The sequence below is a fragment of the Micromesistius poutassou genome (genome assembly GCF_964030765.1).
Source record: "Micromesistius poutassou genome assembly, chromosome: 16".
Taxonomy (NCBI): Eukaryota; Metazoa; Chordata; class Actinopteri; order Gadiformes; family Gadidae; genus Micromesistius; species Micromesistius poutassou.
This window is the reverse complement of record NC_140286.1, coordinates 14,297,901-14,315,639: the sequence shown is the minus strand read 5'-3', so window position 1 is coordinate 14,315,639 and position 17,739 is coordinate 14,297,901. Positions and strand designations below refer to the sequence as shown.

The following is a 17,739-nucleotide window of genomic DNA, read 5'->3' as shown; positions in this document are numbered from 1 at the left end:
CTCCTCACCGCGTGTCCTCCCCCCCCCCCTCCCCCAGACTCCAGCTCCTCGCCCTGCTCCAGCTCCCCCAACTCCCCGGTGCCCCAGGCCCGGCCCAGCTCCCTCCACGTGCTGGGGGGCCGCTTCTCCAAGGCGGGCCGCTGCAAGTCCACCACCAGCATCCCCCCGTCCCCGCTGGCCTGCATCCCCCCGCCGCAGCCCCTGTCCCCGCAGTGCTCGCCGGCCTCCGTCAGCCTGCCGGCCGGCGGCCGCCCCCCCCAGGCCCTGCACGGCTACCACCACCACCACCACCACCACCACCACCCGCACCACCCGGGCAAGACGCTGTCCCCGCCCACCGTGGCGCGCCACGCCGGCCGGCCCCGCAGCGCCGAGCCCCAGCGCTCGCCGCTCCTCAAGCGGGTGCAGTCGGCCGAGAAGCTCACCGGCGACAGGCTGGCGGGCTCCGGTTACCACGGCGACAAGAAGGCCTTCGCCACCCGCCGCCACACCATGGAGGCGCCCCTCTCGGAGGGGGAGGGCCCGGAGGAGCTGGAGGCGGACGCCGCCGCCGCCGCCGCCACCGGGTTCGTGTGTGTCGGGGAGCACGGGCGCCAGGGCTTGTACGTCTCGCCGCAGCAGCATCGCCGCAGCAACAGCCTGAGCAGCGGGTGCAGCGGCGGCGGCGGCGGCGGGGGCGGGGTCAGCCGGCGCTCCAACGACGTGGTGGTGATGAGGAAGCTGGCGCTGTCGGAGCGGCGGGACTCCTTCAAGAAGCAGGAGGCGGTGCAGGAGGTGAGCTTCGACGACCTGGACGAGAAGGGGAGCCCCGCGCCGGTGGTCTCCGGCAGGCCGCCCAAGGGGGGCTTCATGGCGTCCTGGATCCACCCGGCCCAGTGGGAGGAGGAGCTGGGCGGGAGGGGAGGGGCCTCAGCACAGGGTAAACCGCAGCAGCAGCAGCAGCCGCCGCCGCAGCAGCAGCAGCAGCAGCCCAAAGCCAAGTCAAAAGAGAAAGACGGCTCCTAGGGGCAGGTCAGGACAGGAGCAGACTCAGGAAAGAGACCTCAACACCATGGCCACATTGACCTGCAACTGTATTTTTTATTTGAAGGCTTTGCATGAGTGTCAAGAAAACTGTGAGCCAAGCTCTCAAATCACCAAACTGGCAAATGGACGGACTTGACCAAAAGAAAAAATCCCTTTCAGACCTTTCTTTGTTTATTTTGGCATAACGCGTTCTACCTTGATGTTCACAAAGTAATGGCTGCCCAAACTGTTTACATCTCAGCTTGCTTTTCTCTCTCGCTCTATTTTTGGTTCTCAGATCACTGTGGCACCTGCAACTGAAGCATTTTGTAAATACTACAGTTTGAGATGAGGAAACTTATTTATACTTTTTTTTTTAATACCTAATTCTCATTATGTCTTTTTTTGTTCCTTGCAACGCATTGGTGCTCCAGGTTGAATGATCTTGAAGATTGGCTTTTCTTGGCGATGCTGAGATTGGATTTCAAATAATAATGTCAGGAGATATAACGGCTGCCCGCGTCATACTAGGTTGAAGTGCTTTACTGGGAAATGGCCGACATGAATTCACAACTACCCTTTACCTGGGTCCAAATCAGGCCTTTTAAAGCTTATCACATTGTTTTAATCTGTACCGAGATTCAGAGTTTCTGAAAATCAGAATCAGAATCTTATTTATTGCCAAGTATGTTTAAACATGCAAGGAATTCTTTTTGGTGTGGTGGTGCAAAAACAAACAACAAACAAACATAGTGCAAAAGAAAAAATATTGTGAATTGCCCTCTTACAATAGATGCATTACCCTTGTAACTATTAACATGCACACGCAGCCTTTCAAAAAATATATTGGCAAACAATATAAATAATGGGTCACCGTACCACAACAACATACTACCGATTGGAACCATTTTAAAAGAGTTACTCTAGCTGTTCATTGCTTAGCCTTCCTGTATGCATTGGCTGTCAGCCCCTGGGAAAAGTGTGTGTTTCGTGTTGTGTTGAGACATTTTGACCCTCTGGTGCCAAATTGAATACTTTGGATCCTGTGTGAAGATAAAGATGTCGTGTGACTCCCCTTTGAATCTAGGACTGCTTTACCCTGTATCGTCTTCACCTCAACATCAACATGTATGTCAAACCAGGTGTCTCTAGCTCTCTCTCTTCAGATATACCCTAGCCTAGCTTAAGTGTTTGCCCAAGCTGTAGTAGCCGTATATAACACATAATGTATATTCTGGTTGGTTCTCTGCGTGATTCAGAAATACGTTCTTTGTACAGTGTAGGACTAACAACCAAACACTCGTAGGTGGTTTTTTTGTGTCTATGAATGAATGTTTACATTTTAATGTGTGCATACATGGGTGACTGTCAGAATTCATGTAAATTATAAGGAAAAATGAGCGAGGCTCTGGCGACCGGATGGACGAATGCATAGAGGTAGCCTGTTTTGTATATTTTGATATGGAAACATGTTCTTGCTGAAGTAGTCGTGATAAATATGCCTTTGCTGTTGACAAATATCTATAAATAACGGTGGACCTTTTATGGAGGCTGTCGGTGGTGTTTTAAAAGTGACCTTTTTGTGCGAGTAGACCCGACTTTAAAAAAGAAAAACAACCTGTATGGATGGACCTGTAGGTGTGGAGGTAGCGGGGTGTGAGTCGCTCTCACGCGTCCCAGCCTCTTGCCAGCGTTCTTATTGCATTGAGAGTGATTCAAGTGGCACCGGTGACCTGATGGTATGAGAGGAGTTGTTGAATCGTCTGGGGGTGTAGGTAAACCGTTCACGCAAGAACAGAAAGTGCACGACGCGTTAGTGAATTTTAAAATAAAAGAGAATCTACTTTTGAGGGTGAATTAATTCAAAATGGGAATTGTTATCGTGAATTGAACATTTACTAACGTCTAGAACACCAACACTAGTCACATTGAGAGTGGAAGTTTAGCAATCTCACTTTTTTGAACTAGTAGCCTACTGGATGTTGTCACTCATTCATTCATTATTAATATGTTTTGTTTTAGTTGACCTTTTCCCCTGTGCCTGTCGGGAGTGGAAGGTATATACCAAGTGCACCAGGACATGTCATGTTGGCTCTGTTTGTTTATGTGGAATGTTTACTTTGTCATGGATGGTCATAACTGTACGCTGCTCATGAGGATTGGTGTTATTAAAAAAAAAGAAGGATGCAAAAATGTCTTCTTTGTCCTGTGACTTTGCAAGAAATGATGGTTTCTCAGACTGTATGCGTATTACAATGGATTCCCCCTGCCAACCTGGACCGTACCCTTACATAACGAGGCTCTAATCAATGTTGATATGCCTGGTTTACCTTGCACAACTGATATGCCAGTTTTTCTATTGTCTTATATTTGCTTCAAATAAACCAGTGGCAAAGGACCAAAGCGGAGTATTGTCTTGTGTATATCTTGCATAACTAATTGGATCTCTGGGTTTAAAAGCATAATTTGCATATGTCATCGTTAATACCCTGATTTGCACTAGGGTCTTACCATGTAATAAATAGCTTCAAGACTTCTAGAACAAATTCAGGATTATTATTATTAACAAATATTATGTTTCTCTGTATTTATTGGAATAAATAAGAGATTAGAAAGTGGAGGGTGTCTTCATATTTTCAGATTGGGTCATATTTCCGTTATGGGCTGTAACCATTCAATAGCACAGGCCCCTCTTCATTCGTTCGTGGGTTTCCGTCCAACTTCGTCACTTTCCGCGCTCTTCATATTAGTTCCCACGCACTATCCCCTTTCCCTGCGCCGCCGTGCTGTGCTGGAAAATGGCTGTGTAGCAGGCAGGGGAGTTATGTACGGCAAAAGAAAGAAAGAGCGAGAGAAAGGACGCAAACCAACAGTGAACAGAGGTTCAGAATAAAGTAGATTTTTGTACCGACCACTGAATCGATGGCAGAGAAGGAGAAGCACTCATATGTATGTGTACTTTAGTTGAAGTGGACGAGGCTACGAGGCGCTGTCTGCGGGTGAGTTTCTCCAAGTTATTGCACATTTCCAGTACAGCAGGACAGCACTGTACTGGAAAATGGTGGAAGCGCTGCAAGTGTGCGCCGAGCAGGCTGTTGACTTATGCCCTAGTTTAATCCAGGTTTAATAGTATACATGATCAAGGAACTATTGCACAGTAACGTTTTTTAAATGTTAAAAACGAAGTGAGTTGCTTTACTTTTTAAGTGATACATTGTGTCTTGTGCTCGTCGACACTTTGTATCGAGCACAGAAGTGGTCCTATAGCTTTGCGTTTCTGTCATCATCGCAGTTCTTCATATAAATCCTCCCCGATTGAGGTCTCACTAACTCTTATAAAGCACCTTAGTAAAGCACATTGTGCTTTAAACGCACTTCCATGCGTCTAACTTTGTACAAATAGTATCTTCGACTGTATATAAACTGCTGACAAGCTTAATGTCAAATGAACCCTGGAGAAGAAACATCTATCATAACGTTTTTCGATAAATGGAGAAAGAAAGTGTGCTGTGCTGAACTTTAGAAACATAAGCAACCTCAAACATGATGGTTGTGCGCTGCACCCTGTTTTATTGTCGTCCGTCCTCTTTTAAATCTGTATTTAATTCAGTATTTAATGTATTTAATAGGTACAGTGCTTGACATGACCATATGCCCGCTATTAGGCCCACTCATTTGCTTTTGTTAGATTTAATCAAATGTTTTACATGTTGATGTTTAGGATTTGGAGGATGTTACTCTTTAAATAACAAGGCAAACCATATAATTATTAACAGTAGTTCTAATGAAACATAAAAAAGTATCTCAATATTATGTAACCATATTCAATCGTTTTTTCATAAGATTAATATTATCTAGCGTGTATATCTTTAAATAAGATTTTACAAAAAAAACATTGTCTTTTAAATGTGAAAATCGGTTAAGAAGGTCAAATTCTGTGTATTCTTTTCAAAACATTTTGATGTGAATAACCAAGAAGTTAGTGTAATCCATATCAACCTCCCCCCCCTCCCCCCACACACACATGGACACAAGACACACACACACACACACACACACGCACACACACGCCCCAAAAAAGAAAAGCCCACCACATACATCATGCTCTCGGCTTGCAATTACTAAACACAAGTATAACATAATAATAATAATAATAATAATAATAATAATAATAATAATAACATAATCATTTGTAGATATTTTATTAGCAATTGAAAATTCACCAAGGGTAAACAGTGACTTAAGAAAAACCTTAGAGAAGTGTTCTATGGGTTGGAGGAAGTGTTACGAAGGTGTTGGGTCCCAGCCCAGGTTTCTGACCCAGAATCCCCTTTAGCTTTTACCTATGCAGTCAATGCATTGATCCACTGATGCATTGGTATGCTGATATACGCAGATTTACCTTGAGGAACATCTCAAAGAATGTATGTCGTCGTAAATCTGGATATAGTCAATCCCATCTGTGTCTAGGCAGCAATAAATAGTAACAAATTCAGCCCTGCTGTTTATAACTAGCTAATACAATTGCATGGAATGTCATTTGCATGGCATCCATTAAAATACAAACTATAAAAAGAGCAAAAAAAGGACAATTCAACCAATATAAACTTAATATGTGTACCGTTCTTGAGACAGCCTTTTTATTACTTTGAGCTATGTGCTATTGACGATTATCATTCCAGTTATAAATATATTATATATTGTGACATTTTGGCTACCATAATCTGACCCTAGGTTTTCCAGCACAGCAACCGTTCCAAAACGTTAGTCAGGCCCAGCTGTGCTTCAATAAATCTGTCCCGAGTTGGGAATAAAGGAACACCCAACCTTTAGGAATAACTTGACAAATCTGATTTATAAACCCTGTTAACTGTGTGTGATTTAAATTGCAGTGTGATGGTCTTTGGCTTTATGGTCTGATCTGATATCAGGGTATCAGAAGAATGTGCTCCCTCTTTCCTGCACTTTCATTCTTTCGTTTTGGGTGCTATTCAAAAAAAGGGAGTAAGTAGTTTGCCTCTCCCCTTTCTGCTTCATCTCGACTCAAGCCTCAACTGAATCGCTCCCCGAAAGCTCATAGTTGTCATTAAAAAAACATTGCAACTTTCTTTTTGACAGCAATACAAGTTCTAAACAAGTACAAGTTTACCTCATTTTTTTTGACTCGTGACTTTCGTGACTGGACCCACACGTCCATGTGATGACTATTTTGCACGTCGATATCTGGAAATTATGTTGATATTCAGTTTGGCTGCAACTTATCTCCCTCCCTCTTATTATTGTTATACTGAGTAATGCCGTTGTGTTTATATTTGTGGTTAGATGAGAGGCTCGTTACCAGATCTGTTGGCCGGGTGGCCCTGAAACGCTATTGAGATGAAACATTGTCCTGATCACTGATCACATTTTACAGTTGAAGGTTAATAGGAACCATAATTAAAAGTAATTGGACCAGCCTTAATGAGCGCAGCAACTTAAAAAAAACCACATAGGCTATTAATGATAGAGTTGTGGTTCAAATAGGCCTAATTCTCAACTCCACATATCTATGGTTAGGTTTACATGTGATCAGTTTGCTGTAGATGTAGGGTACTCGTGTTTGTATAATCGTGAACACTTCTCTGTGTCGCAGTGTTATGGAGTAGCAGCATAGACCTACATTATAATATGTTAAGTATACATAATTAATGTCCTCAGATTTAGAGCTCTTCTACCAGTGTAGGCTAGATCAAGAAACTACTACTCATTTATCAAAGTGTTTTATCGTCAAATGTGCCGTTTGACATGGTCATTCTGTGCAATACAATACTTATGACAAGACAAGGCTCGTCCATTGGTCTCAATCTCATAATCTTTGTTTCTAAGCAGCAAAAATACAGAGTCCTCTGCCTCTGCTTTGGGCCTATCTCCTCTTTGCTGCCTGTGGCGCAGTTACATTTCTCAGGTCCATGTGCACAGATGGACCCGGGCCAGGCTGTGTGTGTGGCGGCTCTGGTCTGCACTGCTCACATTTAGCTGAAAACCTCCAGAGCAGTATCTTGGGTCCAATTAAACCTCTAAATGTTGCATTAGCCTAATATGCACATTTGAATGCATGGTTCAGAGTTCAGGTGGAATGTTTATAGCAAGGTTGTGCTCGGTGGCTTCTGATTTGCTCGTTATCTTACACATTATGTCAACATTGATTGTCATGGTTGAATATCCGTGACTTATGTAGGCCTGTGTGCCTGAACGATTTCGTATTGGGATTCTGTAGCATGTAAAATATTATGTCTACGCGTTATTTATTTGAATATACATAAATGCCAAAGAAAACATGCTAGTATGCTAACAATAACATAACATATTTTTCTCTGTTCCATAAACAGACATAGGATTGGTCCTGTCTAGAAAAGGGCGGTAGCCCAATAACTACCCTCCTCCCAAGTCAAGCGTATGGGGTGACCCTCTTTTAATGTTTTGCGTTGCCTAGAGTCATCTCTGCCTTCTGATTTATTTTGAAGATATAAACTTCAATGGCTCAGGCTTATGTGAATGGACCAACATAGAATTAACAGATTCACGAGAAAGCAAACAGGAGCGTTACTCATTGATAGGGTCGTACGGGGAGCTGTATCTCAGAATGAATAGTGATGGGGGCTGCCATTCACCTCAGGTCTAGATCCCAACCGGTCTGCCTTCGTTGGTAACTGAGCATCGTGTTGAATGATTGGTGGAGAACTGGGTGAACTGCAGATAAGCTGTCTATCTGTGTGCATGTCTGTTGGTCTGCTCGTTGCTTCATTGGTTGGTAGACATGCGTTGGACTGGGTTGAAATCTAATCTGTGAAGGGCTACAATTGAAATTATCGGACAAATTGTTCAATTGATCAGCCAGCTTGAAAGAACATTTCATTTAGAAATACAAATACATAACAAGCATATATTATAAATATATATTGTTTGGTTTTGTTGTAACTTGGGAAAAGCTCTTCTCAATCAGATGGTGGGCATGAGTGGAATAGAGAATCCGTGGGACAGTATGCACACTATGAGCTCAGTTGAGTTTATAGAGGTCAGTCCTGTTAAACGCAGAATGCATGTCACCATGTCAACAATAAAAAATAAATGTTAAAACAACAAAGTAGACTAGCTCCCAATTCAACATGCCTGCCTTCCCATGTTGATAGGCTATTGTTCAAAGACCAATAAATATATCATATGCCTATTTAATTATTTAACTTTGTTGATTGATTTTGTGTTTGATTTGTTTGCGTTTTGTACTTAGCCAAAAAAGACAACAGAATCAAATTCTCTGCACTTTGTAAGGGGAAAAGCAATGTTGAATAATCAACGTAAAAAATATGAATCCCTTTTATCAGCACCACAGCTAACATTTCTCATCATAACATTGCATCATTTGCCGTGTCATGCTGAAATCCCATTCCTGCTTCGAGGATCCTTTAGATTTATTTTCCCAATTGTATATACTTTACACATTATATATAAAATAAAGTGATAAACAGCATGTTTTAAACGTAAAAGTATCTGTGGAAAAGGTGGGAGTTGTTTGGGTCAGATGCTTGATCACTGCCTAGATACATTTTCTAATATTAGAACGTTTCCTTGATTTGCCCGGCTTCTCCGGTGACTCGGGATCACATGGTCAGAGCAGCAGCCAATCAGAGCACAGGGTGAGCTTTCCCTCTCTCTAGCAACAGTGAGTTACTCGCTGCCTATTCATTAATTATTTTCCTGCACTCTCCCCAAAGCCTGTTTGGACTCAGCCGATAGCTAAGTGCGCCTCACTCCCCCCCCTCTCTCTCTTTCTCCCTCACTCTCCTTCTCTCTCTCTCTCACACTCTGTTGTTGCCCTTCTCTCTTCAACTCAGTCCTGTAAAAAGTCTTTAAAAGAGATGGATTCAGTGACGGGAAGCCGAACAACCACTGCTGCTGCCTGTCTGAAGTCAGAGCAACTCCTACAATGTCAGAGTGGGGAAACAGAGAGACGCTTCTTCTACCAACTCCTAGGAGTTGCAGCACTTCTTCTGCTCTGGAGAAATGTGATAAATCAGGACGATCATATCAGTGGACACCTCCTCGCTTGCTCCTGCGTTTTCTCCTCATCCTTCCTCTTCTTCTTGCTTCCCTTTCTTTTCCACAACACTATGGTGAATTTAGGAAAACATGGAGTGTGGAAAAGGCAACTGGACTTTTTTTCCCTTCTTGGTGCGGACAGAAGCGGAAGGCGGGGGGGGTTTGTCAGTTGGAAGGCAGGACTGTGTATTTGGGGGGGAGGCGGGGGGGGCGGATGGGGGCGGGGGGGGGGGGGTGTGTTCAAGAGCAGGTGGAGAGAGGAAGGGAAGGAGGAGGGCGGGGGGGGGGGTTATGGTGGTGTGAGCGTCGCGGGCTGTGGTTGGGTCTGCCGCTGCCACGTGTCTCGCCTGGCACCTCTCGCATCTCCACTCTGAGGATGTTGCACCCGGAGTCTGCCCGTCCAGCTTCTCTCTCTCTCTCTCTCTCTCTCTGAGCCCAAAAAGTGTGGTGAGTGCCGGCCATCAAGCTGTGTCCTGTCTTCCTTCATGGTAACTCTTTGCGGTGTTGGTAACTTCGGACCGTTTTTTTTGTTTGGGTTTTGTTTATATAATAACAACATTAACAACTGACGGAGGTTTGCGGTCACTGTTTGCTCGCTCGCTTTTTCCCTTTTTTCGAACGTCGTAGGCAAGCGAGGATAATGTAGGCTAAGGTTCGAATGCATGCAGCCCCGCATTAAGCGATCAGTCCGAGCTTTGTGCTTTATTTCTTTATTTAGGTCAACTGTTTTCAAGTCTGCTTAATGTTATTTTACTTTTGGACAGGGTCACCTGAAACGTTAAATAAATGCATTGAAAACGGTTGCACAACAACGAGCCTCTCAATCCAGGCCAATGATTATATAATTTGTGAAATGCCCTCACCCCCCCCCCCCCCCCCCCCCCCCCAAGAAAAGAAATACTCCCTACTTTTTGACACAGACCCACCAAGAATGTTCATGTTCTTCATCATTTCACTTCATTCATTCGTCCGTTTCATTCGTTCTTTCATGCTGATTTGTTTTCGCTGTTCGTCACTTCTTCGCCAGGTCTAGAGAGGTTAACCGTACCGTCGATGCTGCATGGACAACAGACACCAAACGTCTGAAAGAAATCCTAATCTCTCCGCCGGGCTCTTCGCTCACCCGGCTCTATTCTGTAATGAATGCCGTTTTGAAGTTACCTGATTGTTTCAGCATATTTCCCCCCAACTTGATTTTTCAGGCCTCAGGAGGTAAGGGGAAATTAGGAATATCGATGTGTGTGTTTTGCATTGGATTCCTAAATGATTTAAATGATGGCAAATAAGCTATAAACTATTCAAAGTTATCAACGCATTTGTTTTTATATGATCCAGGAGTCAATAGCTTTTGAGATTGTTGACGTTCCTATAAACGATTGCGTCATACGGTAAAATGTTCCACAGGTCTTGTGTCTATAAAGATAGGGTAGCATACCAACAGTATTGGCCTTTATTGTCATAATATGATATTTAGCTCAACCTAGCAAAAATAAAAATATTGAAGAAGAAATATATTTTTCTTTTCCATCAAGCAATCTCCTATGTGTCGGTTACTTTCAACGAACATACTACAAAACCTTTCTAGAAGGAGAGAGAGGCTTTTTTTTTCTTTTCTTCACACAACCGAAAAGTAACTGTTTTCCAAAGAGGTATGTTTCATCCTTAACACATCTTGGGACCCTCACATCTCCGGACACCAGACACATCGTCGTCTTCATCAACGGCACATTCATACTCACACGAAAACATTTGATATTACTTACTTTTGCATAGCAACCACCCACAGAGTTGCTTTTATCTGTGTGGTGAAAATGGGCCATGGTTTCATTGGGAAAGTTGCCCTGGCTGTGTGGCGTTGCGTCGGTCGAGGCTGTGCGTGTGACTGTGCAGGGAGGCTCACGTCCAGGGACCCAGTCTGCTGTGGGCTGTGACGCAGCAGCCTCATCCCATCCACCGCCGTCCCCAGCCCGTGCCTGCTCTAATGCTCGGCAGCACTGCCGCAGTTCGGCCATTTTTTTCGCGCTCCGCTTTGGAGCTGCGCTCGTGTCGACGAAACCGCCGTTTTTGCCGTAATGTGTCTCCCTTTTTAACATTTCCGAAAACGCCTTTAAGTGTCTGAAATTTAAACTAGATGACTCTGGTTTTTGATTCCAGGTCAAACTGTGAGCTCAAGGTTGATGCAAATTTTTAGCGGTCATTATTTTTTTTTTCTATTCTTTTCTTTGAAATGTTCCATCTTTCTTTTAGCTAAATTTGGTCTCGATGTCCGTGTAGGTTGGGACATAATCAGTGTCCGGAGCATGCGGATCCCGGAGAGAACGGAGGAGGATTAAGGGAAGCGTCCAGCCGCCGCCGCCGCCGCCTCTCGTTGGTTCAGACCAGACTACCGGGTGGGCTTCAGCGCGTCGTGGAGACGTCAGCGACGGAAGGACCCTTTGGCTGGCCAGCGCTCTGTCAGGAGGCTGCTCCAATAGCACCCGGCCAGCAGGTTTTTGCCGCTTGAAGGAGCATGTTGCCAACGCTCTCCCTCTGCTCCATCATTTGGCTCAACCGAGGCATCAAGCTGAGGAAAGTGCTCCAGCGCTCAGCGACCAACACGGGTCAACTCTGAGGGACGCTCCTGCCACGAGGAACAGCGAGCACAGCGGCGGTACTCAGCAACCACCCCGTATCGCTTTGGAAATGCTTCTAAGCTTCGGGTGACTGTATTCTCCCTCCCCTCCCCCTCACTCCTCCCCTAAGCCACCGTTCTCAACACCACCGTTTTCTGGGGGGGGTGAAGGAAAAAGAAAATCCCGGTCGAGCCATAAACAATAAGTGGCATTTGGACCCATAGTCAGCCATTTTATCTCCCTGCTCTCCTCTGGTGGCCATTTTGTTTTCGAGCCTGCGTCTTCAAAATGGCAGCAGAGGGCTTCCAGTACCGTGCCCTCTACGAGTTCACCAAGGACCAGGAGGAGGACCTGGACCTGCAGCCCGGGGACCTGCTGACGGTCAGCAAGGCCTCCCTGCTCTCCATGGAGAGCTACCAGGACGGGTGCACCGAGCGCCCGGAGCGCCTGGGCTGGCTGCTGGGCTTCAACGAGCGCACCAAGCAGCGGGGGGACTTCCCGGGGACCTACGTGGAGTACGTGGGGCCCGTGAGGATGGGACACCCGTCCAGCCAACCCCGGTCCCAGCGGCCCCTCCCCGCCGCCCCGCGACCCGACGCGTCACAAGGTAAGAGGCCTTGATCTGGTCTGGTCTGACCGCCGTCTGCTCCTGACCCACGCCGTTTAGCCATGATCTGTTTTCTATTGTTTTAGTAACGGCAGTTAAACAAAACAACTAAATGTGTTTTTTTTCATATCAATCCGAATATCCTTTTTGTTTCTGTGAATATGTTGCTGTGCTTGAGATTGTGATAAGATACGGCTGGCACTGTTTACTTATTTATAAACTGCGTTGGTGGCCACATCGCCTTCTCATTGTACTCTTCATTGTGGTAACCCCGGCCCCACGGACATTGTGAAATATCTTTTTTATTTGTTTTTGTAAACATTACAAAAAAGCAGGAAGCACTGAATCTTTTTTACTATTTATTAATCAGTAAAAATGCAAATATGCAGCATTTCCCAGGAAGAATCACGGCGTCAAACTCTCAACCCATACAGCCTTTTGAAGACAAGATTATGTTCCGTCCTTCCACCATAATATCCTACGTATTTAGTGGATTCAATTATAATGGAGTTTCACTTTTTAATCCCAAGTGTAGAGCAGTGTTGCAAATGGCAGTTCACGGATGAGGGGGATTATGATAAGTGTTCGTGTCTCTGTGTGCATTTGGAGAGTTTTTCTCCTCAGAAATGTGTAGTTCGTTTTTTGGGCCGTTCGTTTTTTGAGGTTGCTTCCCTGATCAACGACAAAGTGAGCTTCAATAATGTGGCTATGTTGACTAGTGGCAGATGCTTATTTCTCATGTGGGGAGAAAGGGGAAACTGACTATTTATTTGATGTGAAAATATATAATTTTACCACAGTATATTATTACAATATGTTTTAATTTGGATGCAACAGATTTGCATATGCATTGCATTTCCAATGATGCATTTATTGATCAAACAGTAAGAACCACATATGCATGTGTATCCATGACAACATATTGTATTTTATGACTGATTTTATGATTTTCTTTTAAGACTGATTTTATTGTTCTTCAGATAATTCGTGTGAATGCTGGAGGCACGTACAACATATGTTCTTCATAAAAACCTTTATTTTATTCATCTTCTGCCACTTTTTCGGCCCTTTACTACTTCCACAGTTTTTCACTTCCATTCAAACTCCATTCAAAATGTAAACATTCAGCTTCTTTGAAATCAACGTCTGCTAAGTTTCTAATAAAAATTGAGCTTTTAAAAAAATACGCTTTTTAAATGTATAAAGGGATTCAATAGGGCCGACCCTTTCTGTGAGACTTAAAGTACTACGGATTTCAAATATTGTTTTTATTTATAAAATGTCAGATGCATATTTGACCTTTGTCTCAATGACTTCCACTGAGCCCTGGCAGAGTGTGTGACCCCCCCTCTAGTCCAACCTTTACCTCGCTTTACCAGCATAAACATTTCGGACATCATGGAGCACAATATATGAAAGTAGTTGATAATTCACCTAGAAACACAAAGTAAAGTTTAACTATTGGGGTGGTTCTGGATTCATTAGTGTTAAACTAATTCAATGATTGGAATTATACTTTTTGAGCGTGGGCCACGTTTGTGTAACGACAAACATACATACTATAATGGGTCCTCTTCACACAACAGTCTCCCCTTTTACACCATATTTATACTGAATCAACTCATTTGAATGGACAGACGCATGGTGGACATCCACATGGTCGTCTACTTTTACTGAGCATGACCAATTTATAATTGTCCGGTTTATAGTTTTTGAGAACAAGGTAGAAGGGCAAAACGAGGCAGGCTAGGTTTCTAAATGCTAATGCTACTTAAAAACTATACTTTTCTATCTAAACAAACAATATGTCATATGTAAGATGAGACACAGATTCAGTATGTATGAGTAGTATAAGCTACTATAAACTAGTATATAAACAATATAAGCATTCTGTGACCTAAACTCAACATGTTAGATATGAACAGATTTCCAAGTTACAACCACAGATGTGTGTCAAACCCATATTTCTTTGTATTATGCTGACTATATTGTCCTGATACTGTTTCATAAGAATACTTCTACTTATCAGGTCTATCTTACTACTTATATTACTTATCATACTACTTATACTACAGGTACATACTAATAGGCCTATCATACTGCTAATAATACTAGTACTACTTATTATTCTACTTCTACTTCTACTTCTTACTTTACTGTTTATCACGCTTATATTACGTCTAGTCATCATACTAATACTAGGCTGAGGTTTAATCTGTATCACTTTAGTTTAGCCATTTGTTCAACTCTTAAACTTTTGTCAACTATTTGAATGGTTTGTATATTTATATTGTTATGCTTACTCCATCCAGACTATAAACTTTTGAACTCTGTTCAAATTCCATTCAACCCTTAAAATATAACAAATCATTTAAAGCCAGCAATATAGCTTGGTTAGCTTGTTAGTCTTTGAACAGCCAGCCGTCACACCACTATTTCTTAAGAAATTGTATTTTCTAGTCTTTTTTGTTGTTGATGATTGTTGGAGCAGGTGATGCAATATTTTATTTTGTTTGAATGAAAATAAAGTATTATTATTATTATTGTTATAAATACAATAATAATAATAATAATAATAATTATTATTATTATTATTATTATTATTATTATTATATTAGTATTATTTATAAACAAGAAACAGTAACTCAACCAATGACTCAAATAATAATGAAAATTGATTATTGCCAAAAATCAGTGCAGGGAACCACTAGCAGAACTTCCATGGTGGACCAGAGTGGGTCAAGTTATTCAACTATATTATGTGGAATGGAAAAAAAATACTTCAATATGTCTGGGACAGTGGAAAGTATAATTAATAAAGTAAATTTAGAGCCCTGAAATGTATCACTGAGGCATCCGATGTCTCACACCGCTAAAACATGCTAATCTTAGTTAGTATGCATGAACAGGAAATGGTATATCAGGTCCCAAAAATGCATCCACATTGCTCGACAAAGCTGAGCAAAGTGAACCAACAAGACCTGGTGCACTTCGACTTGTAGCAGGTCTTTAATAGCCTAATCGCCATCGTCTTTGATTAAACTCCTCTTCCCGGTTGCCAATCTTGGGAGAGTTTGGGTAGGGCTTTCACTGGCCATGACCGCACACTGACCCCCTTAATCTATACTGAAGATGCGTCATAATCCTCACCTCTATGGAAACGCAGCTTAACGAATTGATCCCTCCGTTGGACAATAGAGAGCCAATTGAGCTACTGACGAGGCTGTCCCATCCAGGCCTCTCATTGGTTTGCCTGTGAGTCTGTCTCCATGGCCCCCAGTTTGTGCCACACTTGTGACCTGTAGCACCTCCTGCCTCCAGAGTGCAGTCTGGAGAGGGTTTTATCTGCACACACAGAAATGTGCGTATCTCCTGCCGTGTATTCCTTTGTTGGCCCGTCTCCACTCAACTCCAGGGCATTCTTATTGGGAAAAGGAAAGTCTAAGGGGGGGGGGGGTGGGGTGTGGGGGCAGAAGGGAGCTACAAGTACTTGGAGTGGCCATGAAGTATCGTTATATATCGCGAGGGTCTTAACTGTTTTGACGCCGGACCTTTAATGAATGAATGAATTTCTTGTTTCTAAACTTTGAAACACAGTGTTTAATCGTAGGGGGAGCACACAACCGCGTTTGAACGCATTTCGTTTTTTGATCGGAAATTGTGATTATCAGTTGAGCTGATGGCAGCGGGCAACTCTCTTCACTGTGGTGAATTTGGACTGCGGTACCCAACGCTTGGTGTGTATGTTACATGTGGTACCTTTTAATATTCATAATATCTACATGGAGTCATGTTCACGAGGCCTCATTAAACTGGGGCCCTGATTCCAACTCAAACATCTCTCTGGCTTACGTTAGCCTATCTTGAGTTAGCCCAGCCTCTGAAAAGCCTCTTGTCCTTTCTTGCCAAATTTTCCCCACAAAGCCAATATTTCTATTTATTTTTTCATTCATACCTCCCCCCCCCCCTCCCTTTTATTACCCTCAACTCCATGATCCATGTCCTCCTTGTATGGAGCTCAGAGTCACAAGTTTGCTTGGCCAAAATAGAAAAAAGGTTCTATATCCTGCTGCTCATGTGATATGTTCCAGGATGAACCCATACATTCCTCCCCTGTCAAAAGCCATATTGTCTTCTAACTCCTCCATGGGTTCTCTCTTTCTCTCTTTTCTTTTTGACAGTTGGGCTTAGCAGCACTCTGAGCACGCTCAGAGCCAGTGAACTCTGCTTTACCTCTGGTAGGAGGCCATTGACTATTCATTATGTACCACAAAGACACACTGGGCTTCGTTCTAATGTATACGTTTTTAAATTCACTTGTCGGGGCGGAGTAGTGTGGAATTACCAGCAATATGACTTGTAAATACTCGGGTGGGAGTTCTGCAACAATATCACATAGGCAGATTAAGATAGCTGGAGATTTAATGGTGGCAGGGGGTGTGAGAGGGAGTGTTTGGTCCACCCAGGGAGACATCCGTATCAGTGAATGGCTTGTTGTCAAACAGAAGTCTTGTAAGGCCATACTCCCAAGCTGTGAATGTACGTAATAGTTCTTGGCCAACTAGGTTTACAGCAACAACATTTTGTTTTTCCCTGCACACTGTCAATCACTGTGCATGGGTACACTGCGAAAATATAAAAGAAAATAAAAAAGGGAAAAAAGGAACAATCACAAATACTTGCTGTGTTTAGTGAAGGGTGCCGGTTTAGCGACAACATTGTGATTGTCTTTGCTGGTTTTCAATCACTGAAACCAACCCACTGCAAAAAGTACCTATTCTACTACAATTGCTTTTGTATTTAAAAGATGGGTGAAGGGTGTAAAGTGTAAAGATGAAAAGATCACGTCAGTGTTGCTGTAGAACCTGGTCGCGGTGGTTCAGACAGAGAACTTGAGGCTACAAATGTCTCCTTCCCAGGAGGACAGACGCTAGCAGACACACTTCGGCAGTTTTGGCTTCGAGTCCTGACCACGAAGAGTTCCCATTCTGAAGGAGAGCAGGACTTGGTAGAGGAGTGGATTGTAGATCAGCAATAGATAGGGGTTGAATATATTTGCTTCCCCTGCAGAGTGGGGAGAGCAGTGGTTTGTGTGGACCTGCGTTAGTGTAGCTTTAGTTGAAGTATATATATCAGTAGATTGTCCAATGAGTTCCATAAAGCTGTCTCTATGAACAGTGGGGGGGGGGGGGGGGGTGGTCATTTGGGGGCCCGAATACCCTTCATATCAACATCCATTGGGAGTCCTAAGTATTAATTAGTTAGTATTAGTAAGTATAAGTAAGAGATAATGTTGCCTGTTCAGATTATATGTGCTTTTTATAAGCACTTGATCAGCTAGAGCAATTGCTCAGTGCTCAGTTTCCTTGCTGTCAAATGAAATAACAATAACGGTTTGTCTTGACGAAAGGTAAAATATGCACGAGGGCAGGGCCTGCC

The 17,739-nt window shown here is 43.4% G+C and overlaps 2 protein-coding genes across 6 annotated transcripts in view; both read left to right on the top strand.

The window, feature by feature from the left end:
• mast3a (microtubule associated serine/threonine kinase 3a) overlaps nt 1-3,397 on the top strand; it is a 35,838-nt gene extending 32,441 nt beyond the window's left edge. For all 5 annotated transcript variants that reach the window (XM_084481077.1, XM_084481075.1, XM_084481076.1 and 2 more), the window contains one exon: nt 38-3,397. In XM_084481077.1, the coding sequence (XP_084337203.1) occupies nt 38-1,005 (968 nt within the window). In that variant the 3' untranslated portion in view covers nt 1,006-3,397. The remainder of the gene's footprint in view (nt 1-37) is intronic.
• A 395-nt stretch (nt 3,398-3,792) lies between these two features.
• Nucleotides 3,793-17,739, top strand: part of pik3r2 (phosphoinositide-3-kinase, regulatory subunit 2 (beta)) — a 37,989-nt gene continuing 24,042 nt past the window's right edge. The window contains exons 1-2 of the mRNA XM_084480985.1: nt 3,793-4,004; nt 11,356-12,300. Of these exons, the coding sequence (XP_084337111.1) occupies nt 11,982-12,300 (319 nt within the window). The 5' untranslated portion in view covers nt 3,793-4,004; nt 11,356-11,981. The remainder of the gene's footprint in view (nt 4,005-11,355; nt 12,301-17,739) is intronic.